Raw genomic sequence first — 24,861 nt, 5'->3', positions numbered from 1 at the left:
GGAACCAGAAACCAGAAGTTCAGTTTTTTTTGTTCTGTTTTGTTTTTTAAGAGAGCAAGGCAGAGGCTTTTATTTAGAAAGCTAGAGGACAGAGCTCCTGGCTCAGGCCAGGAAGGAAGGGGACAAGAGGGCCCCCTAGTTTTGTTTTACACAATCGATTTTAAGAATACATTTTTAAAATTTACAACTTCATGGAGGAAAAATTTCCATATTGTAAAATTCACCCATTTTGAGTGTACAATCGATCACCAGAAGTGATGCACCCATCACCATGATCTAGTTTTAGAACCTTTTACCCACCCCAGTAAACTGGACCCTCACCCATTTACAGTTATTCCCCACTCCCACCTCCAGCCCCATGCAACTAATTTTCCTGCTATCTGTGGTTTTTCTGGACTTTTCATATAATAAAACTATATTCATCTAATGGATCACCATGTAGCATATGGTATAAATTTATCTTACAAATAAAACCTTCATTTATTCATTTCAAATTGCAAGCTGTCCTGAATTCCAGTTATTAAGTATTTCTGTAAAGACCCTGTTATGTTAAAACCATAATAAAACTAAAAGTTACTGTTCTGGTTATCATTGTTACTGTGATTGATGATGATGACTGCACAGAGCCTTTACTTTTCCAGCACAGGAAAACAAATACTGGATTTCTTGGTGTCTTTCAGACTCAGGGTCTAAATGTGAGACCAAGAAGTTACCTACAAATCAGTGTAACAAATCTGGGCACAGCATCTGTCATAAACCAGTTCCTGCACCACAAAACATTTCCACAGGAAAGAGAGGCTGTAAGAAGAATTCAGTCCTAATAAAACCCAAGAGAGTTCGTTCAGGAAAGAAATCTTTAAAATGTAATGACTGTGGGAAAGTCTTTAGTCAGAGCTTCTCTCTCAAACTTCATCAGAACTCTCATACTGGAGAGAAGCCATATGGGTGCAGCAACTGTAGAAAAGCTTTCAGACAGATCTCTTCCCTCATTCTTCATCAGAAAATTCACAATGGAAGGAAAAGCCACAAGTGTGATCAGTGTGGGGAAAGCTTCATGCACAGAACCACCCTTACTCTGCATGGAAAAATTCATGATGGAAAGGCAACCTCTGATTGTGGGAAGGCCTGGAGTCAATGTCCATCTCTCAGTGTACATCAGAAAATCCACTTGGTCGAGAATGTCCATCAGTGCAGAAAATGTGGGAAGGCCTTCATTCGACTGTCATCCCTTTTACTTCATAGGAAAATTCACAATGGAAAGACAGTACATAAATGCAACAAATGTGGGAGATTCTTCAATAAGAGATCAGTCCTTGTTACACATCAAAGACTTCATGCTGGAGAGGAAACCCATGAAAGTGAGGCTCTAAGTCAGAATCTACAGCAGAGAAGTCACCATTCAGAGAACCCTTATAAATGCAGAAAATGTGGAAAATCTTTTAATAGGATTTCATCGATTATACTTCATCAAAGAATTCACACTTCACAGAAACCCTACAAATGTGATAAATGTGAGAAGGACTTCAGGCGGCTCTCAACCCTTATTCTGCATCTAAGAATGCATAATGGAGAGAAACTACACAGATGTAATAAATGTGAGAAGGTCTGTAATCGGCATTCATCCCTTATTCAGCATCAGAAAGTTCATGCAAGGAAAAAGAAACTGTTTGAATGTAAGGAATGTGGGAAGATGTTCTCTGGAACCGCCAACCTTAAGATACATCAGAACATTCATTCTGAAGAGAAACCTTTCAAATGCAATAAATGTAGTAAAGTTTTTGGCCGCCAGTCATTTCTTATTGAACATGAGAGAATTCATACTGGAGAAAAACCCTACCAGTGTGAGGAATGTGGGAAAGCCTTCAGCCACCGAATATCTCTAACTCGACATAAGAGAATTCATACTGAGGATAGACCCTATGAGTGTGCCCAGTGTGGGAAGGCATTCAGTCAAAGTGCACACCTTGCCCAGCATGAAAGAATTCACACTGGAGAGAAACCATACACATGCAAAATATGTGGGAAGGCCTTTAGTCAGCGCACATCCCTGATTCTACACGAAAGAAGCCACACTGGAGAGAAACCCTATGAATGTAATGAGTGTGGGAAGGCCTTTAGCAGTGGCTCTGATCTTATTCGGCATCAGAGAAGTCATTCTTCAGAGAAACCCTATGAATGTAGTAAGTGTGGGAAGGCATATAGTCGGAGCTCATCCCTGATTCGACATCAGAATACACATTCAGAAGGAAAAGCCTAAGGTTGTTTTAAATATGTAAAAGCAAAGGGGGAGGCTAACACAGTAGCAGAAACAGAGGCATGAGGAAGATGTGTTCATCTGTAATGTAAGTTTTGTAAAAATGGGACCATTTGATGATGTGTCCCATTTTGAAAGCCAAAGAATAAAAGTTACTGGTGACTTTTGACCTGAAGATTTGAAATCAGCTGAGGGCAGTTATCTTATCATAGGTCTTAATTTCAAAGTTCACAAACTCAGATGGTTGGATCAGTCATCTCTAATGAGGACCATTCTTCATTGAATAAGAACCATTGATACTTTATTTCCATTGTAGTTTTAAAGCTATTTCATTGGTCACATGACAAAGTGGAACCATAAAGTCCATTTTTGTGAATGGGGCTTTCAGCCTGATTTAAGGTCACATGAAGAAAAAGTTTGAGTTCATCCCTTAGAGCTAGAACCGCCACATCTAAGAGACTTCCTGGCAAACCAGGCTGCTGCTTTCAGCTGAGAGAAGCTGGGGGCGAGAATGAAGAGTGAGCTCATCACAGAGAGGAGCAGGGGGGCATCACCCCTATTGTCATGGACGTGAAGATGGTCTTCATGATGTGGAAATCTAACCAGCCTGAGGCAGGTCCTGGGGAACCACAATGCACTAGGAATGGGGACTTCAGACTGGGGAGAGATGTGCTATTTGGAAGTAAACATGGCTATATTTACATGAGTAAACATGGATGTTTTCATGTAAGAATACTGGTAGCAGTGAGTGAGTGCTAGAGAATAGGGAGCCATTCCCTGAATGTGATCCCGACCACAATCCACATTGAGTCCCTAACTCCCAATGGGATGGTATTTGGAAACAAGGCCCTTGGGAGATAATTAAGGTTGGATGAGGTCATGTGGGCGGGGCCCTTGTGATGGGATTAATATCTTTGAAAGAAGGGACACGGGAGAGCTTGCTCCCTGCTGGGTGGAGATACAGCAAGAAGGTGGCCGTCTGTAAGCCAGAAAGAGGGCCCTCATCAGTGCCCAACACGGCACCTTGATCTCAGACTTGCAGCCTCCAGAACCATGAGAATAGGTTTATCTTGTCCGTGGTCCCTGGTCTGTGGTGTTCTATGACAGCCCAGGCTAATTCATGGGGGAAACTGGATTATGTGCCGGGCACTTTTCCTGTTGGCTGTTCACCATATATAATAGCTTTCAGTCCTTTTTTTCTTCTGTAAAATATGTAAGAAATAAGATCAGTTCTTTTTTGTAATTGGGTTATATATAGTTCAACTTTTTGTGTAAGTTTTCCTTCTGCAAAAGCAGAAGGCACCCATTTTTGTTAAGACAATGATGTGGAATGTGTGACCGTGTGGGTTAGGGCCCTCTAACTTTGACCACAGCTGAGGAAACGGCCAGATTTGCGAAGGGTGAACATGCATGCAGGATAATAGAACAATTTTCCATTTAAAATTGTCATCAATTCTGCAAAATCAGTATGAAAAAAATCAGCACTTGGAGCAAATTGGTGAGCAAACAGCATGGAAGGTTAATGGAGAGACGGGTCTTTCCTCCCTCCTTCCACACCACCCTCTGCTTTGCTAATTCCTCTGCCAGTCTGCCATAGCTGTTGGTTCCAAATCAGTGGTCACAACCTCATGTGGGTAATGTGAGCTAATGAGACAGTGTTCTTGCCCCAGGCACTTAACAGCTTACTAGGGAATACAGGTATTAAAACATGGAAACATATAAGGCGCACGGGTAGTATAGAGGAGAAAGATCAACTTCATGGCAATGAAGGGCATGGGGACAAGGATCACTGTGGGAGATGGTGATGGTTTTAAAGGAAGAACAGGAATTTTACTAGGCACACAAAGTTGGAAGATGTTAAAGGCAAAGAATACCAGTGCACAAAATAATGGCGGAGAGTCACAGAGGATTAGGGAAGTTACAGGTTCCAGCATTGGTATATATAGGAAGTGGTAAGCACACAGTGAGTACTGAATAAGTAAAAGAAAATAGTATGGCTGGCCTGCCTCTGAAGCATAATTCAAAGGGAGCATTTAAACCTGAAGGTGACCCAGACACCTATCCCAAGAGATAAACCTTTGGGAAAACAGGCCCTCACTAATGATTTTTAGGGACTGGTGAACTTTGGGTGACAGGAGCACCCAATCGGAAACCTAGTCTGATTCCTGAGTATATTAGTGAAAACCCCACACTAAAGCCTTGACAGAGGGAATGACATGGCCACTTCCAAGAATTAAATCTATTTACTTCAGTTTCTACTGTCCTGCACAAAGTATCTGGCTTTTGGCAAAACAAAACAAGACATTGACAAATGCAAGAATAACAACTCTCCCCCCCCCCACCCCAACCAACAGACGAAGCAATCCGGAACTGGACTGAGGAATGACATAGCTGTTGGCCTACCTGACACAGAATTTAACTGATAATGTGTTAAAGGCTCTAAAAGAGATGCACAGCAGGCAAATCAGCTGGGTCAGTGGAGCAGAGATGGGTTGTAAGAATCTAATGGAAATCTGGAAATGAACAGTAACAGGTGAGTAATGTCTTCAGGCTTGTCACACAGCTAAGGAAAGAGAACACTGAAGGTAGGTCAATAACAATTCCCCAAAGTGAACCCGCAGGGGGAGGGGGAGAGACAAGAATAGAACATCCAAAGACCTGCAGGGGAAAGTCTGTTGTTCCAACATACATGTAAATTGGAATTCCACAAGGAATAGAGAAAACAAAAAATATTTGAAGAAATAATTGGTAATGACACCAAAACACAAATGTATAAAGCTCAGAGAACAAGAAAGATGAAGAAAAAAAACAAGACATTACATACAGAGGAACACACATAAGAATTACAGCAGACTTACCAGAAACCTAGAGAATGTAATGACATTTGTAAAGGGTTGAGAGAAAAGCTGTCTATGAAATTTTCACGGATATATCTTTAAAATTTGATAGAGAAATGAAGACTTTCTCAGTGAAAGAAAAACTGAGAATACATTGCCAGAAAATAGAAGAAATGTTTTGTGAAGTTTTTAAAGCAGAAGCATGATGTAACAGGATACTTGAATATACACAAAGAAGATATCCAGAAATGTAATAAATGAAAGTAAAATTTTTCTTTTAGTTTATCTCAGTATCTAAAAAATAAAAAAAGTAACATGTTTTTGTGTGTTTATAGCATACATGAAAGTAAAATATATCAAAAGCACAAAGGATTGGAGGGGGAAATTGGGAAAATATTTTGTAAGATCTTTACTTGTAAGTGGCATATTATTTGAAGATATATTCTGGCTAAAGATATATATTGTAAACCCTAGAGTAACCACTAAGATTTTTTTGGAGATATAAACAATTAGTTAATAAAATGGAATAACCAGAAATGCTCAGTTAACCCAACAGAAAGAACAAAAAGACAAAGAATAGACTGAATAATTAGAAAATAGTTAAGAGGATGGGTAAATTTTAATCCAAATATATCAAAAACTACATCAAATCTGGGTGGTCTAAACACACACCAGTTAAAAGAAATGTAAGATTGAATGGAAAAGGACCCAACTCTATGCTATCGACTAGAAACCCACCTTAAATATAAAATGCAGAAATCTTAGCGTACAGCTTGATGAATTTTGACATGTACGTGCACTCACAACCATCACCCATATCAAGACAAAATGTTCTAGTTCTTCCCCTCCTACCTGTGTCATCCTTCCCTCCACTCTCTTCCTCCATGGCAGCCACCAGCCTGTTCTGTTTATGAGTCTTTTCAAGTACATATGAAACGTTTCACCCGGAGACCATAAAAAATTTTTTAATAAGTTAAAAAAAATTAATTATATAAAATATATCCTGACCATAACAGAAATAACCTAGCAACAACAGTGAGATATCTGAAAATATTGGGAAGATTTAAATGACAAATTCCATTTCTTTAATGGATACAGAACTGTTCTGCTCATTTATTTTTTGGCTACCAAGGTTGCATAAATTTCACAGCATTCCCTTAAGGTCCATTTAATAGCTAGAATTTGTACTGATGTCACCTCTGCCATTCCAAGTATTGTTGAGTTGCCTAGTTTGTGTGTGTGTGTGTGTGTGTGTGTGTGTGTGTAATTAGTCTAAATGAAGTTTTATTATTCATTTGCTTGTTTTACTTTTCCATATTTCATTGGTTTATATTCCTTATTTTGGAATATATTCTTTACTGGTTATGTTCCTTATTCTGTGCTGACTTTGGGTTTCATTGCTCTTCATTTTCTACTTTATTAAGATGGAGATGAAGTCATTGGTTTGAGAGATTTCTTTTATAACTTAGTGTTATTATATTTTGTTCTAAGTGCTGAGTTAGCTGCATCCTGCATGTTTTGATCTATGTTCTAAGTTTCATTCAGGTCAAAATACTTTTTATTTTCCCATTTGATTTCTCTTGACCCCTGGGTTACTAAACCTTGTGCCATTTAGGTCCAAATATTTGGGGATATTCTAAGTATCTTTGTTAGTGATTTCTGATTTAGTCCATTCTGGTCAGAGTTAATGGATGTGTTTTAAGGTCTTGAATGTGGTCTGTCTGGGTAAATGTACTGGGAGCATTTGAAAATCTGTGTTTTAGGTGTCGGGTTTCTCAGGTGTCATGTAGGTCAGGTTGGCTGATAGTGTTCAAGTCTTCAAGCTGATTCTCTACTTTTTCTATTGAGAGATGCATGTTGAAGTCTTGAACTGTAGTTTTGTGTCTGTCTGTTTCTCCTTATAGCTCTATCAGTTCTTTCTCCAGCTTCAGATATTTTGTCACATGCATGTTCTGGTCAGTATTCAGGTTAAAAAGTGGAGTTTGTATTCAGGTAAGACTCAGGTAAACATTCTGCAGATGTCTAGGCTTTTCTGTAGCACTCAGGCATTTCGTTAGGTGAACTAGTCACCCAGTCCGCCTGACTTCTGGCCCATCTCAGTTGAGAGACACTGCCCGGAAACTCCTTGCAGTCATCTGGAGAAATCACAGTACTCACATCATTTGTTTCCCATTTCTCAGGGATCTTTGTTTTGTTGCCTGGTATCCAGTGTCTTGAATACCGAGGTTTTGTATGTTTTGCACCTATTTTAGTGTTTCAGAAGGGAGGGTAAACTATTCCCTGTAATTCTGTCTGCACCAGAAGTGTAGATCTCAAGTGAGCATTTAATGAGGGCAGGGGTCACTACCCTCTCACTATGGTTACCTTGTCCAGAGTGTAGCCATTGTGGGACTACTGGTAAGATAGTTTAGTTACAAGCTGCTGTGTACCGAGTCCACTTGACCCATGGAAATTTAACTTACTCTTGTTACAGGGTCTGGGGCAGCAGCTCCTAATCAAACACAATATTTCTGCAGCAAAAGATATGAATGTCCATGCACTTAGCAAATCAGTAAATGCTTATGTCAGTCAGTTCAGGTCAGGTTTTCTCTTTATAGGAACTGATTCTCAACCTCCCTGAGCCCTGCCCCCATTCCATAGGAGTTTGTGAACTGGTCAATCCAATGACCCAGCCCCCCTGGTAGAGGGATGTGCACTTGACCCAGACTAGCCAGAGGACTATACCAGGGACTCAGTGATTGGACCAGAGTGGTCACTAGGACATAGCCTAAACTGGAACAAGTCATATTTCAGTGGGGACTGATGTGGAAGGATTGGTGAAAAGCTAAAGTCTGATATCCATAAATGCCATTTTTTCTCCATGAAAAGACACAGCCTGCCAGTGACTGAGACAGCTGAAAGCAGAGCTCTGAGCTGCTACTCTGCTGGGTTGGCCTGAGGCTGGTTGTTCTCGCCCAACACCTTTCAGTACAGAGCTGATGTATTCCTTTCTCCTAAGTTTCAGCTGTTGTTTCTCCATCTATCACCTTTGTAAACTTGAGTTGTGTGTGTGAAAGGATTTAACTCATCCAACCAAGTCAGTCATATATTAGCTCCTCTGTTATATTTTAACTTAAAACATAGCTGACCTTTATTTCTTACTCTGTCAACTTTAGACATCTCTCGGATCCTATGCACAATGAGAAAACTACCCCCATTCTGGCTTCAGTCTCTCATTTATCTGTAAACCTCCTGTCATCCATTATATTAGCTGTTTTTGCCTTTTACATTAAGTAAATATTAGATCTGTATACATACAGAGACAGATCTCAGTGATTGGTCTTTAAAGTTGGAAATTAAATAGCATTAGATCATCATCACCATGTAAATATTCTCTGAAGAGTAAGAGCCAAGCACTGTGTGAAGATGATGTTTTCTCCTCTACAGGACCGGTGTTCTGATCCTAGTCCCCACTTAAAAGAGTCTATTCCTAACATCAAATGGGCTTTTCCATAGCCCAGTTAATTCCCAAAACCATGCCACATTTTACTGGGACTTGCTTTATATTAGATCTCAATACCTACCATGGCTTCTTTTTTGTTTTTCTCGGAGCCAGTAGTTTTACCTCATACCTTGAGAGGCATCTATCAGATTTATTCTGTTACCTAAAATTACTAATTCCTAATGGGAAGGAAGGCTAATGCTGTCTTGATCTTTTTTAGGGGATATTTGCATTTTTTGAAAGCTTTTAGGATAGTTTCACATTTAGTATTCTGAAGTTTCATCACCATATCTCTGGGTATTTTTATCTGTTGTAGTTGGGTTCTTGCCAGCTCAGGTTACTCATTTTCCAGTGAGCTATTCCAAGCTGAACATTCATGACTTTCTTCAGTTTAGAAAGATGCTTAATCACTTATTTGATACATCCCTCTTATATTTTCTGTTATTTTTTTCTGGAAATTCTATTAGTTGGACCTTCTGTGTCCTTTTTCTCTGTAATTTTCTTTTTAGTTAATACAGAGTTTCTTCAGTTCTCTTTCAAACCATTTACTAGGTTTATTACAGCTACGTAACTTTTTTCATTTGTAGTTCTCTCCTATCTAATTCTTTTCCTGGTAGCTTTCCATATTTGCTTTAAACATGTAACATGTTTAAATCTCAAGTTAATGTAAATTTTTAGTTTTCTCTTTTAACTTTGCCCAGTCTGAGTTTAGCTCTCTCTTGGTCCTTGTTATGCTGATAGTTTTCTTCATATGTGATAATCCTTCACTGTTTGCATTTAAGAAAATTCGGTTTGGTTATTGTCTTAGGTAGATAGCAGGGGCTGCTTTGGGTATTCCTACTCTAGGTCTGCTTCCCTGAATGGGAAGGGTTACTGGGACCTATCTCTCTGCATGGGAAGGGCTGGCAAGCCAATGAGGTTCTCCAAATTCCAAAACAGTTCATTTAGGTTACCAACTCTCACTCTAACTTTCCTAGTTTTCCCTAAGTTCATTCAATTTTTTTTTTGTAGTTTAAATTTAAACTACATTTATAAAATAAATTGTATTACATTCTTGGTTAAAACTTGGAACATAACAGATAACACTAAATCTCTTGACCAAAATATCTAATCCCAGTTCCCTCCCCAGAAGGAAACACTTAGCAGTTGGATGTATCTATTCAGAACTTATTCTAAGCTTATACATATATTAGAAATATATGTGATTTATTTTGCAAAATTTGCTTTTTCAATCTATGTCTTTTAGTCCAATCCTTATCAATCAGTCCATTCTTTCAGACACTGGTAATATTTCTAGTCATCTGTGGATAGATTTAAATTGTTTCCAGTGTTTTGTCTTCTAACCATACTGCCCTCCAAAGGGGCCAAAGTGGCAGTGATGAGTCTCAGTTCTCCACACGCTACCAGTTTTTTATGTTACATTATATAAATTTACATCTCAATACAAGTGAGGTTAGACAGGGACTCATATTAATTGATCATCTGCATTTCTGTGATTTGCCCATTCTTATCCTTTGTCCATTTTTATATTCTCTTAGTTGTCCTTTACCTACTTATGGTTATTCTTATGTCTTCCCTTTATATTATTACATTTTCTGTTGCTTTTAACTTTGTGCTAACTTTTGATATAATCTGCTTCATTCATTCTTTCCTTTATGGCTTTCATTTTTGTTTTGGACTGGACATATCCTGTATTTTCTCCTAATACTTTTATTGTACATTTAGGATTTTATTTAACTGTAATTCACTTTTGTGAATGGTGTGAAGTAAGGATCCTGTTGAATTTACTTGAAGATTTTTGAGAATTTCTTTTTGAAGGATTGAAGCTACTAGAAGAGGGCAGAATGGAGAAGCTGCTGGCAGGGGTACTGACATGACTCTAACATAGGAAAGCATTTAACAGTCTTGTCCTTGTATCTCCGTTTTAATGCTTACATTCAGACTGAAATGATGGCAGCTTCTGCTACATGTCATGAATTCTCCCTTTTGTATCTTATAAAACTTAACTCTCATCCATTGATGACCCCTCTTTTCTGTTTTGTTTAGTACCTTTCACATTATTTTCTGTTTATTGGGATATGGAGGAAAGACAAACTTGTGTGCTGCCAAAGGATATCTTGGGTGTTCCCAGTGAAAATTCTGATATTGATAAGCTGAGTTTCAGGAAGGTTCAAATTTATACTCCCTCACATCAACACGTGGAAGTCTCTCTTCCTCTGCTTTTGCAAATGCTTAATGACTCTGATATTTAAAAATGTATAGTTCATTGGTTTAACTTGTATTTCTTCTGATCCTACTGATTCATTACTTACCACATTTATCAGTCACCTATTGCCTCTTTAAACCTCTGGAGAAGTGTCATTTTCTAAGTGATTTGTAGAAGAAACATTTTTATGTTAAGGATATGAATTTCACAGATTACATCGTTCTAATAATTTCTCCAATTTTGGTGGTTAAAACCTTTTGTTTATACTATCTTTGTCTATAAAAAAGCTTGGTAAAGTTCTTACACAGACCTAGAATCTTCATGTTATGGCTTCTGGGTCTCATGTCATGTTCAAGGTTGTTCTTATTCCATGATTATAAAGTACACTACAGTGTCCTCTAATAAACTGTTTCACATTTGATAAAAGAATGGGGATTGTTTTTGTACAGAGCAGAATCAGTTTACCAGTTTTACAGGCCACTGATGTGAAATATCAAACTTTCACCACTTTCTTTGTACCTTTATATTCACATTTGAATTGGTTACGGCATTGATTGCATGCTCAAATCCTTCAGGAGTCAGGAATATAAAGTGTAGAGCAAGTCAGACGTAAGGGAGCAAGGAATTGTTTGGACTGTAGAGAACTGTAAAACACATGCCCAGGTACAGGTATTCATTGCACACCAAATCAGCATTTTTGTGGGCAGCCAGTTTGAGTATTTACCTATAGTTTTGGTTTCCTCTCTAGATTTGGAATTGTAGCTTAGAAGCTTAACGGCTTTCCTGTTTTAAATGATACAGGTTTAATATAATTCATCCACCTGGAATTAGGAGAAGGGGTCACTTTACAGCTGACCCTTGAACAACATGGGCTTGAACTGTGTAGGTCCACTTACGTGTGAACTTTTTTCAATAAATATATTAGAAAACTTTTTTGAGGTTTGCAACAATTTGAAAAACATTTTCTCTAACTTACTCTTGTAATACAGTATATGATACATTTAACAAAAATGTGTAATTGTTATCACTAAGGCTTCTGATCAACAGCAGGCTATCAGTAAATTGTTGGGGAGTCAGAAGTTACACATGGATTTTTGTTGTGTGGGGGACTGGCATTATTAACCCACGTGTTCAAAGTTAGCTATATTTTTCATTTTTCTTAGGCTACTGATCTGCTTAAGTTATGGGTTGTTGTTTTTTTTGGTCGTTTGCCTTTGTTTACATGTAAGTGATGAACACATCTCAGTAAATTCCATTTATTACTAATGATACTTAAAGTGTATCTTCTTAGAGCTGCTGAATATCTACTGAAGTTCATTTTACCAGCAGTCATCTCTGTACATTCATGCTGAAACAGAGACCCCCATCTTACTCTGTATCATGGACTCCAGTGTCAAGCCTAGTGTATTAAATGCCATTGTCACCCACCTTTATAGCAATGACAACTGTTACTAATAAAAAATCTACAGTCTTGAATCTTAAGCTGTTGCTGCTTGTTCTGATGGTCCTTGCTGAGATGATCAGGTCTTTGTATAGCACTGGATCTTCTTACTGTGCATTGTTTATTGAGGGATTACTTACACTAGGCACTCTGCTGAACAATGTACATGCATGATCTCATTTACTCCTCCCACTAACTTTGAGGTAGTACCATTACTATTCCCACAATATAAATAAGACTGAAGCTTACAAAGGACAAAATATTTCTCCCAAACTAGAAGGCTAGGAAATGGAAGAGCACAATTGGAACCCAGATCTAAGTATTTGATGCTGGAATATGAGTTCTTAGTTCTGATAAGTAGCCAAGGAATGAGACAACTATTGACATGAAATGGGGTTTGGAGTGTAGACTGGAAAAAGTTGTGTGGCAGGATCTTTTAGGCTGTCTTGAGGCTGTGTACTTTTAACATAAGAACTATAAGATGCCAAATGAGAGGTTTTAATGAGGGGAAGTAATATGATCAAACTTAATACAAGTTTGTCTGCAGTGTAGACAACCGACAAAGGAAAGGGTAATTAATGCAGGCAAGACTAATTAGAAAGCTCTTTCCATAGTCCATGTCAAATAGATTATTGTATATTGGACAAAGATGATGGAATAGAAATGGTTTAAGAAAGTCAGATTCAAGGCATATTTAGGAGATAAAACCTACAGGTCTTGGCAACTGACTGGACATGGAGTGTGAGGGAGAGGAGAGAGTCAGGAATGACTCCATTGTATGAATTCTCTCATGATGAGCAAGATGTGCACGCTGCCTAAATGATTTCCTGCAATGCTTACATTCATAGGGTCTCTCTCCAGTATGGATTCTTTGATGTAGAGTAAGAGATCCACTATAGCTGAAGGCTTTCCCACAAATGTTACATTCATAAGGTTTCTCTCCAGTATGAATTCGTTGATGCTGAGCGAGGCCTGCATTCTGGCTAAATGTTTTCCTACATTCCTTACACATGTAAGGTTTTTCTCCAGTATGACTTCTCTGATGTTGTGCAAGTGATGAACTATTGCTGAAGGCCTTCCCACATTCAATACATTCATAGGGTTTCTCTCCAGTATGAACTCTCTGGTGTTGATCAAGGTATGCAATCTGGCTGAAGGCCTTCCTACATACCTTACATTCATAAGGTTTTTCTCCAGTATGAACTCTCTGATGTTGAGCAAGGTGTGCATACTGGCTGAAGGCTTTCCTACATTCCTTACATTCATAGGGTCTCTCTCCAGTATGAATTCTCTGATGCACAATTAGGTATCCACGATGGCTAAAGGCTTTCCCACACACATTACATACGTAAGGTTTCTCTCCTGTGTGAATTCTCTGATGCTGAGCAAGAAATGAACCATTGCTAAAGGCCTTTCCACATTCGATACATTCAAAAGGTCTTTCTCCAGTATGAACTCTCTGATGTTGGGTTAGGTGTGCAATCTGGCTGAAGGCTTTTTTACATTCTTTACACTGATAAGGTTTCTCTCCGGTATGAACTCTCTGATGTTGAGCCAGGTGTGCATTCTGGCTGAAGGCTTTCCTACATTCCTTACATTCATAGGGCTTCTCCCCAGTATGTATTCGCTTATGCTGAGCTAGGTTTGCACTCTGGCTGAAGGTTTTCCCACATTCAACACATGCATAGGGCTTCTCTCCAGTATGAATTCTCTGATGAAGAGTAAGAGATGAGCTCTGGTTGAAAACTTTCTCACATTCATTACATTTCAAAAGTTTCTTTTCTATATAGACTTTTTTATGCTTCGTTTCAGATTTTTTTCGGTAACTTCTCTTTTGGGGCTCATGCTTATGTCCTTTTCCTTTGATGGGAAAACACTGTTTCATATCAAATCTTGCATCTTGATGGAATGCTTGCCAAGATTTGGTATAGTCATTGCTTTGATCTTCAGTGAGGATTTCTTTATGGGAGATGACCAATTGACCAGAATGTACCTCCTGATTTCCCAAGTGGCTCTTAAGCCAGTCCTTACTTTCACAGTCCCTTCTCACACTGGGGCAGTCAACACTGTAACTAAGATAGCTTGTCCCCTTTGTCACTACTTGGGATGGTTCTTCACAAATAGCTTGCTTTGATGAAAACATACTGTTTTTAAATGCATACTCCCCATCTAAAAGATAACAAGAAAATAAATGTCTTTTGTATTTATTAGAACTTTAAAACAAAAATTGGTGAATGAAATACAAAAGAAGTTTGAGCATTTAATATTTAAAAGTATGAGATTATAAAGAATGAGAACTTAATAAAATTAAGGAAATAAATTGTACATAACCAGTAAGGTAACTATCAGAAAAATTTAAATTGAAGAAGTCATCAGTCTCCAAGCACCCCTCCTCTCTTGCCTTAGTTTATCCTGCATTCAAGCTAAGTTCGTTATCTTAAAAAAAATCAATTTCATGTTTAAAAAAAAACACAATTTCACTGTGGCCAAAAACCTCTGTAAGATCTCCAGACCCAAATATACACCAGGTCCCATTAGTTACCAAAGGTTGTACATGAACTCTGTGGTTAAACTTTCAGCCTGAAAAGTGTCTGTCTGAATATCATTTTCTATGTAACATACTCCAACCAAACGTAAACTTTCAATTGATACTAAAGATAAGATGCCTTCATATGAACATAATTTTGTCTCAAACTGCTTGATTTTCCTAACATGCCTTGGGCCTTACTTTGCCTTCCCTTCTTCTTTCACCTATTCTGCTCAAGACTTTTCAATGGTTTCTCACAGTATTTATAATAAAACCAAAATTCCTTGACAGGAATGTTACAAAACCAATATAACACGTGAACAATGTAAAACCTGTAATAAAATTATAGCAAATCCAGGAAAATAGGAAAGCATAATATAACCAGGGAGAGTTTATCCCAACAATGGAAGTTGGTTTAGTATGTGAAAATCCATGTAATTCACATTAATAGATCAAAGATGGAAAACCATATGATCATTTCAACAGATGTTATTGTTTGATATAAAAGGTATTTGATTAAATTCAAAACCTATTATAAAAACTCCCAGCAAACCAGGAATAGAAATGAACTGCCTCAAACTGATAAAAGGGCATCTAAGAAAAACCTTTAACTAATATCCACTTAATGATAAAAGACTGAATAGTTTCCCTTAAGATTGAGAACAATGAAATTATATCTGCTGAACATTGGATAGGAGGTCCTAGTTATTACAAAGCCAAGAAAAGGCATAAGGATCAGAAAGGAAGAAATAAAACTGTACTTGCAGATAACATGATTGTCTGTAGAAAACCCTCAGGAACCTACAAAACAACTACTAGAACTACAAATGACTCTAACAAGGTCATAAAATATAAAGTTAATATACAATTTACATTTTTGCATACTAGCAGCAAACAATTGGATAATAGAATTTTTAAGAATTCTATTATAATAGCACCAAAAAAAACCTAAAAACTGTGAAAGACTCTGGAAAATTTTTTTTTTAGATATGTAAGACCAACATACTAGTTCTGTAAAACACTGAATTCTACAGAACATTGCTAAGAGAAACTAAGGAAGATTGTTTTAAAAATGGCTGACTATATTTGTGAACTGGAAAACTTGATGTTAGGATGTCAGTTCTCCCCAAACTGATATATAGATTCAACATAACATAATCCCAATCAAAATCCCAGGAGCTTTTGGGTAGAAATTCTCAACTTCATTTTAAAACTCACATGGAAAAGAAAATCATCTAAAATAGTAATTTATACATTGAACTATCTGATACCAAAATTTACTCTAAAGCTATAGTAGTAATCAAGACAGTATGATATTGGTGAAAGGACAGATATATAGATCAATGAACAGAACAGAGTTCAGAATTAGACCAGTACATATATGGTAAACTGCTTTTAAACAAAAGTACTAACAAAGTAATATAATGGGGAAGGGAAAGTCTCTTCAATAGTGGGTACTGGAGCAACTGTATCCAAATGGAAAAATAACCTCAACTTTTACCTCAGACAAGACATAAAAATTAGCTCAATAGATCATATACCCAAACCTTAAAAGCTTTAAAACTATAACATTTTAAGAAGAAAATACTAAGCAAAAATTTCTTATATATGACACAAAAAGCATCAACCAAGACAATAAACTGGGCTTTACAAAAATTGGAAACTTTGGATGTTCAGAAGGCAGCAGCAGACAAATAACACAAGCCACATTTGGCATACATATATTCCAATACAAATAAATAACAAAAGACTTCAATTAAGACTGTAAATTAAGATTATATAAAGAATTCTTATAAACAATAACAAAAACACAGTATCGGAATCTATGGAAGACAGCTGAAGCTATATCCAGAGGAAAATGCAAAGTCCTTAATTTCATTAGTGATAAGAGAGAATGAAACTGATTAAATTTTTGTTTCACCAAAACAGAGAACAAAATAAACCTAAGAAAACCAGAAGGAAAGAGTAAAGAGAAAGCAGAAATTAGAGAACTGTAAAAGAGAAGAATGGTTATGCTAATAGATAAATCCACTTGGATTTTAAAAATAAAAATAAAACATGAATAGCTACCTAATAATTTTTTTAAAAACATTTTTACAAAATAAATTGCCATTGAAAACTACTATAGATATAAAAGATTTATAACAGATTATTTACTCAAATTCATGGAAATAAATTTGATAATCTAAATGAAGAGGACAATTATCTAGAATAAGAAAAATTTATAAAAGTTAACCCAAGAAAGAAACTGTAGAGAGGCCATTTATCAAGAGGACATTGAGAAGTCGCCAACAATCCATTTCCCCATAAAGGCCCCAGTACCAGGGTGTGTCTCTCATACTCTAAGGTTAGTGATCTCATTCTTTCACACTAACATTTCTGAACCCAACTGTTTTTTCTGAGCCTTCATGGCACGTTGCATTTCCTCACCTGGAAATGCCCTGATCTCATAAAAACAACTCTCAGACAAATAAGTCTCAAAAATGTGTTCCAAGTCAAATTAACCATCTTTTCCTATCGCAATCTATTCTTCCTTCTGACTTGTTTTTATTAAAAGGTATCACCATCCAGTTACCCAAACTTGAAAACACAACTGGAAATGCTTTCTTTTTTCTTTGGTGGTTTATAAACCTCTGAATAATCCCAAGAATTTAGCAGAATGATTTTTTTTTTTAGAATTGAAATGTAACTTTATTTTAATTCTAAGCCATGTGTGCACATTCTTTTTTACATTCTTTTTTTTTTTTTCAGAATAATTTTCTTAAAGTAGAAGCTCAATGAGTCTTAGTAAAAGAAAAGTGCATAGATGAATCAGTCTTTCAACCTAAAAGGAATGAGTGACTGAAAAGGAGAAAAATAGCCGTTTCTGTTGATTTTTAAAAATGTGATGGAACAACTTGTGCAAGGCCGAGTTTCTGTGACATGTAGGTCATTCTGTGATCCAGAGACTAGGAAAAAGTTATCAGAGAACACAGTAATATGGGAGAGAATATATATACAAAGACAAGTTGGGGAGCTCATGCTAAAGGTGCCTCAATGTTTCTTCCAGGTCTTAAGCCTTTAAGAAAGCTACCTGGGAAACATCAGTTATGAGCTGGAACCTTTCAGAGTAGCTGAGCTTTTCCTTGCAATGGCCTCTACCTCCCTGGTTCTCCCACTCACCAGGGCATGTGCCTCTTGTCCCCTCCTTCTTCACCATCCAGGGCTCCTTTCCTTGTTCCAATAGTGAGATCACATCTGGCTTAGAAACTGAAACTCCTGCTTACAAGAAATAAAAGGGGAATTAGGCCCATAAATCAAGTTCCCTAGTCATCAGGAAGGCAGGGTATTATACAAGGGAGTTGAGGAAGAGGTGAAGTATTCTGAAGAATGGGCAAGATGAATTGCAGGAATAATCTAATGAAGCTGCCAGTTCTACAAAATTCAACCTATTTGGGGAGCACGAAAAAGAGAAATCTAATGAAGTACATCACAGTCTTCCCAAACATCCACTGAAAAGCAGCCACATATGCAGACTGTTCATTAAGAAACCGCCTCACCTAGCGATACCAGGCTCCGATAGTTCTCCAGCATCACCTTCCTGTACAGAGTCCTCTGCGCGGGGTTCAGCCACTCCCATTCCTCTGGAGTGAAATCTACAGCCACATCCCCAAAGGTCACCAAATCCTGAAACGACAAACATTCTTGCTCAACTTACCCTCACATGGGTATGGTTTGAAGAGTTCAATTGTCTATGCTTTTGGAGAGCTAGACTTCTCTGTGCTCACTTTTGCTATTATATAATGGGAAGTACATTTTCAGAGAGTCTCTGCTGATGGAAGAAAGATTTATAACACAAAACGGGCAGTAACAGAACATTGGAAAAATCATGTAAAATCATATATATTACTCATAGTAAATAATAGAGCATTCCTCAATATGGAAAATCAGCATAGACTTGGGGCAGTGAAGAAAGGCTTCAAGGAGGGCACAAGAACATGAGTTAAGCCTTTCAATATGTACATAGTGTAAACTGGCATTTTTGCAAACTCTAAAATGGAATGGCCAATATTCCAGCTGTATCACTAGGATATATATAAATATATTTGGTGCTTCTAATATTAATTTCCTAAATTTAAGTATATATGTAATAAAATAGTAAACAAGTTTTATAATGAGTTTGCAAAAATATAACTTAAACAAATGTATGCCATGACAGAGAACAACCAGGGTGACAAAAGACTATGTGATAGCTCCTGACAGCCCCACTGAGTTTCAAAGATAGTAACTTATTATGCTACCTAAGAGAAGAAAATAATTTTAAGCATATTAACTTTAGTAGTGAACATTTCAAATGTGATAATGAAGTACATCAAAAAAATATAGCTCTAACTGGAGGAACATATCCAATCATGCATGTCTAATGAGCAAGGGAGCTCTTTTTAATGTTACATCTCTCAAATATATCAGTACCCAATATGTCAGTAATTACATTAAATGAAAATGTACTAAACACTATTCAAAAGACAAGGATCATCAGACTAGATTGTTAAAAACCAACGTTTTAGGGGAAGATATGGGATTGTGGGAGGCACACAGGTTCGAGTGCCCACTGTGGGCACAGAGAAAAAAAACCCAACCAACTATATGCTGTTTAAAAGGTGTACTTTAAATATAATCTTTAGAAATGCAGATTCTCAAAAAGTATGTATTGAAGTCATCCTGCGACTCAATAAAAATTCAGTTTCCTAGGGCTCACCAGAGACTGATCCCAGGTCTGGGAAGGTGTCCCTGGGCTGATGCGCTCTGTCTGTTCTGTACATCATACCCTCTGTTTGCTCTTCCCATTACCAACTCTGTGGCACGAGAGAAGACGGAGCTGGCACTTCCTCCCTCGTCTCATCACAGATGAGGAATTCGTTCCTTGGTTCACTCAAGAAGTAATTTGGAAAGTATTTACTCAATGCCTGCTACCTGTACTGTTCTAAGAGCTGGGAATACACAGGTAAACAAAGTAGCTTTCCTTCCCCTTGCAGAGTTAATATTCTAACAGAGGAGAAAGAAATTAAGGCCACACAACGTCACGTAGTGCAGGAAGAACAGGTGAGATGATTGAGAGGTAAAGGGGTGTTTGTTTTAGATAAAGATGGTAAAGGCAAACCTACATAAAGAGGTCATGTTTGAAAACGATTAAAGAGAGCAAACCATGCCAACATCTCAGGGAAGAGCATTACAGAACAGGAAAGGGCAAATGCAAAGGTTCAAAGACAACAGAGCTTGGAAGTGTGAAGAACAGCAAGTGGACCAGTGTTACTGGAGCAGAGAGAGGTAAAGACTTGTGGAAAATGAGGTCTGGGGCAGCCAGAGGCTGGATCATGTAGGGCCTTTCAGGCTGTGGTAAGGACACCGGATTTCATTCCAAGTAAAATGGGAGTTTCCAGGCAAAGGAGTGACCCCAAGTGCTCCATCCCACTGGGCACACTGCTCCACAGCACCCTTCACTACCACCCTCTTCAAACCACAAGCCATCACCTTGTGTTACTGACCCTCGACAACATTACAGTGTTCTACTTCTGACACAGTTGCTAACTCGTGATGTCGATGCATCGCTTTCCTCCCTTGGCCTCTTTCCTCATCTGTAAAATGAGTGAGCTGAACAAGATCACCATCATTTTCTTCCTGGCTTTATCACTGTATGAGGCTAGAGCCGTGCTGCCCAGTACACTAACCACTAGCCACAGGTGGCTATTTAAATCAATTGACATTAAACATTCAGTTCCTGAGCCACACTAGTACGAGCAGCTGCCGGCTGCCACGTGTAGCTCTGTAGTAGCCCACGCAGCCGGCGGACATTCCCACCATCAGCCCCACAGCAAGTTCTGCTCGACGGGCTGCTCTGTGGACTTCTGCTTGGGCTCATCTTACTCTTTACAACCACTTTGTGGGTTTTCATCTAGCGGTTTTGTTTTTTTATATTTAACCTACAGGATTATTTAACCTCAACGTGTGAGGAAGAAACTTCGTTCTAAATGAAAAAAATCCATGATTAATCCATCCTTTCTCTGTTGATTTTTAAAAAATCATTGCATTATCATGTAAGACACTAAATTCCATGAAGACAAAGACAGTGTCTGTTTTTATTCACCACAGTATTGCCAGCACATAGCATACAAAAATTCTTTAGTAACTACAGGCTCAGTGAATGAATAAATATTTTCCATTCTTGTTTGTGCTTGCATTTGTTTCTAGATTTTATATGCTGGTCCTTTCTTCTGGCTCCATTCCACACTATTTACTGTTTTCATTGTTATAGACATATGGAGCCATTTTGAAATGTCCATTCAAGTATTCGCTCCCATTATTCTCCTTATTAAAAAAAACTTGCTATTTTCCCATACTAATTCCACTAATTTTAACTGGATGACCTAGAATATCCTAGCTGTAGCCCACTGCTAACTCAGGATGTCCCTAAAATGGGACCTTCAAAGCCCAGAGTGTCTGAAAAAAATCCCTGTGCCAGCTGACCCACACTTGTCATACTCGTGACCCTACATACCCCGCTTCTCAAAGTCACCTTGAGCAAGAGACCTTATCGTGCACCATCACCAAGCCTTCCCAGGAGCCCTTGTCTTGCCTTCCTCTTAAACCCAGGTCTGTGGACAACCTCTAAGCTCATGGTCCTCCCTGAACACACACCTCGACCTCACTGAATCAGGTCCCTATATTGGAGGCTTTCATAGCCCACCAAAGTGCACTTTTTGACTCCTGAGAGCTCCCAACAGAACACCTAACCCCTGGAAGGTACTAAACTGTTTTTGAGTTAAGATGAAAATTCTGGTGATGAAAAAAGGAAGCTCACAGGCTTTGGAGGACCTCCTTTTACTGGACTGGAGAACATGAGGGCCAGGTCAGTGAATGAATGGAACTTTGTTACTGGGGAATTTCAGAAAAGCAAGATGTTTGTATAAAATCTGAAAAGGCATTTCAAGGAAGAAAGAGGAACTGTTTCCTTACCTTGGACATGGCTGTAAGAATCTAACAGTTCATGACAGGTCTTCTGCCCTCTTTCAGGCTCCTCTCTGGGAGAAGGGCACTGTCTGGAGAACACAGAGCTGGACAGGGAGAAAGAAACAATAAAATGCCAGGCCGGCCCTCAGCTCCAGTATGTCTAGCCTGGAAACCCTCCTTTCCTCCCCTACCAGAAGATTGGAGGGGTCACTGAAGTGGCCGTTCCTGTCTAAATTTGATTCTTTTTCCCATGTGCTTTAGATGTCAAGAAGGCAATGTAAACTTTGTGTGTGCACGTCACCTCCTCACCTACATTATAAACAACGACAGTATTTTCCTTTCGGAGAGGCACCACCAAGTAGGGATTCTCTCTCCCCTTTACGTATGAAGGCTCTTTACCAGTGAGATTATCCAAGGCTTCATGCAGTAAGTAACTGAGGCCAGCGGGAATCCAGGCCCGACTTTTTAGTACTGCCACCAGATGATGTTGTTGAAATATGTCCCCACCCTTTCTACAAAGATGAGATGAAGTCACAGAGTGAATGTCCCAGAGAAAGGACCTTGACACAGAGTGGGCATCAGAGCAGTCACGTGGTGCGGAGGACACCTAGCTTCTCATCCCAGCTTACAACAAACTGCACCTGAAAACCAATCTTTCAACTTTTCTGAACAACTTCCACCAACGGTTGGGGAGAGGGCATGAAGTCATAGAAACCTCTTCATCATGAGTTATTGTCCACTAACTCTACTGTCTTGGAAAGTAAAGCAAGTATCTCAAGCAGAGTAACTTGGTGGTAAGGACCACCGAGTGTGGGGATCAGAACCCCTACAAATCCCCGGCCCACCCCCGCCAGCTCTGCAGCGCGCCGTGAGCTAGGTAACCACTCGGATCCTGTTCCTCCATCAGTGCGATGGTATGTATCTACTGTATCGACTGTTGGAAGGGTCGTGGTAGCGCACAGTAGGTCTCCCCTTCCACCTCCCCCTTCAATGCCTCACACACCGCGCAGACGAGGAAGGCCCTGCCCCTGTGCCACGGGGCTAAGGTCCGGCAGCTCCCAGCTGAGCTGGGCTCGCGCCCGTCGCCGCTGGTTCTCTTCCCGCACCCTGTCTCCTCTCCGTCCGCGGCCACCTCTCCTCCATCGCAGCGTCTGCCCTCAGCGCGGGCTCCCACACGCCAGGCACGCGGCCCGCGCAGCACCGCCCGCCTCTGCCCGCCCGCCGCCAAGCCACAATCCCGCGGCCGGCAGCCGCCTCACAGCGCGCCCACCAACGCTGTCACCGTCGGGCCACGCCAGCCCACGCAGCGTCACGTGAGCACGCCCGGCCGCACGCGCGCTGTCACAGGCACCGTCACGTACATTCCCACAGAACCACAGCGACACATTGTCCCACAGCCTCATACACACGCCGAACTGTTCACTCGATGACGCGGTCTCACCGTCACATATTCTCAGTGTCTCACAGGGTCCCGCACCCGGCGACACGGTCTCACGCTGTCACAGGCCCGCACACGCCCGCTCCAGCCCTGCAGGCCTCCCCAGGCGCGCGCCGCCCCCTGCCTCCTCCCCGCGCCTCCACCTCCCTCCTCGCGGTCCGCGCAGGCCGGAGCCCAGCGCCCCCGGCCGGGGCGGGGCCTGGATGTCGGTTGGGCCGGCGGCCTCACAAAGGGCGGCGGCGCTCGGGCGGCAGCGGGGCGCGCTGCAGGGGCCGCTGGGAAGTGGAGTCCGGGGCCGAACGCGGAGCATCCTGGGACTGCTCGCCGAGGGCACCGCCCCGGCAGGTGGTCCCGCCTCCTCTGTTTCCAGCAGTCTCCCCCGCGCTCCCTGAACCCGGAGCTCCCCACCCAGAACCAGAACTGGCTCAGCGAGTCAGGCCAGTCGACCCATAGCTCCCCCGCCGATCCCGCCCAGGCCCAGGACTGCCGGCTTGGACTGCGCAGGCGCAGATCGCTCTGTTCGCGAAGGCGACTAGACCCGGTGCGCGCGCCCTGCGCGCAGGCGCAGTGGGCGGGCTCTCGCTCTCTTTTCCCCGCTTAGACTCCAGGCCGGGTGCTGGTAACCCAGCTGGCGGGCCCCTGTGTGGAGGCCTGGCGTGCTGCGGAGGGTCCCGGGCCGTGGGTGTAGGCAGAGTAGGATGAGGGCCTCCGGAGAAAAAAAGTAGAGCAAGATAATTACAGTAAAAACTGTAACAATGTGCAAAGGAGTTCCTATCGAAATGTGTTAAGCTTTATGCAAAGTCAGAGTCACACTAATTATCTAGGGTAAAGATACCAGACTACTAGGAATATAGACATCTTCAGTGAGATCAATTACAGCTCAAAAGGCCAGGAGCAATTTGGCCTGGAATGTTTGAGTGTTCTGCAGATAAAGAGAAATGTCTCAGCATAACCCGTGACTTCACTGTATCAATTAGATAATGACACTGTAAAATTTACCTTAGCCTGCAAAAAGGCCCAGCTTATTTTTAACTGTACCTATATGCTGTGTTTCCTTCTCTGATCCTAATCAAGTAATCGCAACCCGAGCAAAAGATTAACTTGGTTAACAAGCCCAGCTATAAACATCCCAAAAAGTTAATAAGTAAGATTCTTAGCACACTTCAGCAAACAGGCAACAACTCAGTCCACCTTGGGGGCAGGGCAGGCAGTCTTAATTGACATGTTCCCAGAGGGAAACTGCTATCCTGAGAAAGAATCAGAGCAGAAAATTTCTGTTACTCACCAAAAATGAGCATTCTGGGACCTCTCAACAAGTATGCACCCCTAGCCCTTTACCCCTATTCCTGAAAATCCTCAACTGACTATAAATCCCCTAGACAATGAGCCGACCACGGGCTCTCTTGTCCCCCCCTGGCCTGAGCGAGGAGCTCTGTCCTCTCACTTTATCTCTAAATAAAAGCCTCTACCTGGCTCTCCTGCCTCAAGTGTTTGCAAAGTTCATTCTTTGGCTCCGTGAACAAGAACCCCGGCATCACCAGGAGGATGTATTTTAAGTATTAAAATACTCAGAGTACATTTGAATGTGTTTTCTTCTAGTTAACTGAGAGATAATCATAAAACAGGAAAAACAGTATATAGACTTGTCAGTATTAAGAGCAAACACTGGGTTAATCCCGAATAATTGCTA

The 24,861-nt window shown here is 40.1% G+C and overlaps 2 protein-coding genes across 10 annotated transcripts in view; one reads left to right on the top strand and one right to left on the bottom strand.

Annotated features, from left to right (window-relative positions):
• Positions 1-24,861, top strand: part of ZNF667 (zinc finger protein 667) — a 40,932-nt gene that overhangs the window by 13,498 nt on the left and 2,573 nt on the right. For 5 of the 7 annotated variants that reach the window (XM_057496433.1, XM_036926381.2, XM_057496432.1 and 2 more), the window contains one exon: positions 681-11,621. The exons of the other annotated variants lie outside the window; for them this stretch is intronic. In XM_057496433.1, coding sequence (XP_057352416.1) covers positions 681-2,257 — 1,577 coding nt within the window. In that variant the 3' untranslated portion in view covers positions 2,258-11,621. Of the gene's footprint in view, positions 1-680; positions 11,622-24,861 lie in introns of those variants that run through there. 7 annotated transcript variants of the gene reach the window in all.
• Positions 11,750-23,647, bottom strand: ZNF583 (zinc finger protein 583). Of its 3 annotated transcripts, none has more exons than XM_036926388.2 (5): positions 23,175-23,642; positions 21,740-21,837; positions 18,286-18,412; positions 17,909-18,004; positions 11,750-14,388 (listed from the first exon to the last, which is right to left on the bottom strand). In XM_036926388.2, the coding sequence occupies exons 2-5, from the start codon at positions 21,746-21,748 to the stop codon at positions 12,914-12,916; spliced, it is 1,707 nt and encodes a 568-aa protein (XP_036782283.2). In that variant the 5' UTR covers positions 21,749-21,837; positions 23,175-23,642; the 3' UTR covers positions 11,750-12,913. The 3 variants fall into 3 exon arrangements, with proteins under 3 accessions (XP_036782283.2, XP_036782284.2, XP_036782285.2); XM_036926389.2 differs by lacking the exon at positions 23,175-23,642 and adding an exon at positions 22,737-22,988; XM_036926390.2 differs by lacking the exon at positions 17,909-18,004 and having other exon boundaries at positions 23,175-23,647.

This window comes from Manis pentadactyla (genome assembly GCF_030020395.1).
Source record: "Manis pentadactyla isolate mManPen7 chromosome 15 unlocalized genomic scaffold, mManPen7.hap1 SUPER_15_unloc_1, whole genome shotgun sequence".
NCBI classification, from domain to species: domain Eukaryota; kingdom Metazoa; phylum Chordata; class Mammalia; order Pholidota; family Manidae; genus Manis; species Manis pentadactyla.
The sequence above is the reverse complement of the archived record's forward strand: the minus strand, read 5'-3'. Positions and strand labels throughout refer to the sequence as shown.

Bases quoted from the DNA above. Each gene is read 5' to 3' on its own strand.
- ZNF583 (XM_036926388.2), bottom strand. The intron at 18,005-18,285 runs GTGAGGCGGTTT...TCTTGTAAGCAG, and splicing joins TCGGAGCCTGGTATCGCTAG to GAGTTTCAGTTTCTAAGCCA. The intron at 14,389-17,908 runs GTGAGTGGGAGA...GTTATCTTTTAG, and splicing joins GACAAGAGGCACATGCCCTG to ATGGGGAGTATGCATTTAAA.